The 3,129-nt window shown below is 44.5% G+C and overlaps 1 protein-coding gene across 1 annotated transcript; it reads right to left on the bottom strand.

Moving 5' to 3' along the window:
- Positions 1-800: 800 nt before the first annotated feature.
- On the bottom strand, positions 801-1,891 carry LOC121781327. Its single transcript, XM_042179073.1, has 2 exons — positions 1,556-1,891; positions 801-1,508 (listed from the first exon to the last, which is right to left on the bottom strand). The coding sequence occupies exons 1-2, from the start codon at positions 1,889-1,891 to the stop codon at positions 801-803; spliced, it is 1,044 nt and encodes a 347-aa protein (XP_042035007.1).
- Between the last annotated feature and the right edge of the window lie 1,238 nt (positions 1,892-3,129).

Genomic DNA, 3,129 nt, shown 5'->3' with positions numbered 1-3,129 from the left:
TTGGGCTTTACATCTTCCCCAACAATACTTCCTTTAGATCTTCCATTTTCCAGCTTGGCCACCTTCTTCTTTTCATCCCCCAAACTATGTTCGTCTTCAAACAACCTTTCGGGTACAAGTATCTCTTCCAGAGGTTTCTCCACCTCAACATCCTTACCATTCACATGTGCCACTTGTATTATCTTGCACTCTTCAACTTTCAAGGGCACCTCTTCCACTCCCTTAGCCTCTTCCACTTTCTTGGTCTCTTCCACTTCATGGCGTTCATCTTGTCTAATATAGAGAGAATGGACGTCTTGTTTCCACGCCTAAGGGTGAGTTCTCCCTTAGTGACGTCAATTAGAGCTTTCCTGGTTGCAAGGAATGGTCTTCCAAGGATGAGAGGGACATTTGGATCCTCCTTCATGTCCAAAACAACAAAGTCTACGGGGAAGATAAAATCATTCACCCTTACCAACACATTCTCAAGGAGTCCATTCGGGAATTTGACGGACTTATCCGCCATTTGGAGGGTAAAGGTGGTTGGCTGCAAGACACCAAATTTCAACTTTCGGAAGAAGCTTAAAGGCATGAGATTTATGCTCGCCCCTAAGTCACACAAGGCCTTAGTTTGCCTATCATTCACGATCACAAAAGAAATGTTGAAGCTCCCCGGATATTTCATCTTTGCCGGCATCTTTTCTTGGATGATTGCACTACAATTCTCGGTCAAATTTACGGTTTCATAATCAACCAACCTCTTCTTCTTGGACACAATCTCTTTCAAAAACTTGAGGTAGCCGGGCATTTGTTGGAGAGCCTCAATAAGAGGAATATTGAGGTGCACTCTTGAAGATCTCGAGGAACATAACAAGCTTCTCATCCAACTTCTTCTTTTGCACCAGTTGAGGAAAATGAATTTTAACCTCTTGTGGCGTGGGAGGAGCAATTGCCTCGGGTTGACCCTCGGACTGCATAAGAGGTGATTCCACCTCAATCTCCTCTTCATCTTTCTCTTCGGGTACTTCATTAGCTTCCACCTCGGGCATAGGAGGACTCTTATAGCTTGTCCCACTCCTTAAGTAGATTGCCTTGCAGTCTTTCGGATTTGGAACTGTAGTACTTGGGAATTGCCCCGATTGATGTAATTGTCCAACGGCTTGGGCAATCTGACTCATCTGCGTTTCTAGGCTCTTCATATGTCCTGCCATGCCATGCATATTATTCTCAACTTTCTCTAGCCTTTGATTGGTATGCTCCATGTTCTTGTGCGGCTCAGTGATCATTCCTTGAGAAACTGTGAACCCCGGTGGTGGTTGAAGGGCATTGTTGGGGTTCCCATACGATAGGTTAGGATGCGTCTTGTTCCCAAAATGATTGTAACCTCCACCCCCTTGATTGGGGCGGGAGTTGTTATAGTATCTATTGCCCCCTTGGTGTATGTAATTAACATCCTCTACACCCTCTTTCTGCTCCTGTACAGCCGGTCCCATCCCCATGAGATCTATCTTCTTATGGAGGAGCTCTATCTGTTTATACATGTTGTCATATGGCTGCTCTTTGCTGCAGAGGCTACCTTGTGTACTATTCTCCTCTCGTTGTTCCAGCCTTCATCATTAGAGGTCACTCTGTCAATCACTTCCATGGCCTCTGCTTCTCCCTTCTTTAGCAATGATCCCCCTGCGCTCAAGTTCAGTTCACGCTTTGCTTCAGGCAGACACCCCCTATAGAATGCTAGGACTTGATGCGTCGGATTCAGCCCATGATTGGGGCACCTCTTCATCATCCCCTTGAATCTTTCCCAGGCTTCTCGGATACTCTCTTGGGGAGTCATCTCAAACGAAATGATCTCTGACTGCCTCTTCAACGCCTCACTCGGTGGGTAGTATTTTTCTAAAAACTTTTCCACCATGGCCCCCCACGTGCGAATGGAGTTAGGCTCCATACTGTCCAGCCAATCCTTGGCATCATCCTCCAGAGAAAAAGGGAACACCCTTAATCAGATTTGTTCATCTGTGACTCCATTTATCTTCGTCGTGTTGCAGATCTGAATGAATTTAGTAAGGTGCTTGTTAGGATCCTCTGTGGGTCGGCCTCTAAACGCATTGTTCTCGGCCATCTGCAGTAATCCTCTCCTGAGTTCAAATGTGTTGGCATTAACATTGTTGCCAACAGTTGGGTTTGCCACCCCATGATATGCATACATGTTCTGGACAGGTACCATGTTCTGCCTTTGATCCAACCGTCTCTGCAAGTCTTCGAGTTGTTGTTGAAGCTGAGCATTCGTTGGAGGAGGTGGTGGAACATTATTGCCGTCTACGTTCTCCTCAGAATAGGATAATGTGGCTCAAACTGAATGGGGGAGTGAATTGGTGATGGAGTAGGTGACGGTGACTCTTGAACCGGTGAAGGTGATCGTCTCTGGACCGGAGAAGAGACTCGGATCCTTTGATTTAGCCTTCTCAAAGCGTTTCTCCTTCTGTTGGATGCTTCGATCTCAAGATCGATAGGCTCTAAAAGTAGACCCCTAGAGCGTGTGTGCATACAACCTGAAACAAGAAAACTCAAAGTGAGAGCTCAAAAATAAAATAAAAATTAAAGCAATAAAGTCTAAACTAGTAATCTCTATCTTTACCACGATATTGAGCTAAATTAACACAAATTGTCCCCGGCAACGGCGCCAAAAACTTGACTCAACTTATTTTAACACAAGAAATTCCCGCAAGTGTACGGGGCTATTGTAGCACAAAGCAAGCAAGAGTATCGTATCCCACAGAGATAAATTGTGTAAACTCAAGTACCACGGACCGATGTTAACTACTGTCTAGACAAAACAAAGGTTTGGTTTGATTCTTGGAAAAACAATTAAACATAAACAAGTTAAAAGCACGCAACAAGGATAGGTTTCAAATAAGAGAAAGAAGTAGAGCTTTGGATCCAACTACAACGAATACAGTGTGAACAATTCAACAACTTCGATTACCCAATTGAAGTCTCTAGGATTACTAGGAAAGCCGCTAGTCTAGGCTAAGCCCTCTCTCGAGTGCACTCAACCCGTTGATTAACCATTAATATTGAAGTCTCCTTCTAATACTTTACAATTAACTCCGTAAAACAAAAGGCTCAAGCCCTCACTCTAGAATTCCTTCT

The sequence above is a fragment of the Salvia splendens genome, chromosome 20, assembly GCF_004379255.2.
Source record: "Salvia splendens isolate huo1 chromosome 20, SspV2, whole genome shotgun sequence".
NCBI classification, from domain to species: Eukaryota; Viridiplantae; Streptophyta; class Magnoliopsida; order Lamiales; family Lamiaceae; genus Salvia; species Salvia splendens.
Note: the sequence above shows the minus strand (reverse complement) of the source record. Positions and strands in the feature narration are given on the sequence as shown.

Bases quoted from the DNA above. Each gene is read 5' to 3' on its own strand.
- LOC121781327 (XM_042179073.1), bottom strand. From the start codon at position 1,891: ATGGTGGAAAAGTTTTTAGAAAAATACTACCCACCGAGTGAGGCGTTG. The intron at 1,509-1,555 runs GTAGCCTCTGCA...ATGTATAAACAG, and splicing joins AGAGGAGAATAGTACACAAG to ATAGAGCTCCTCCATAAGAA.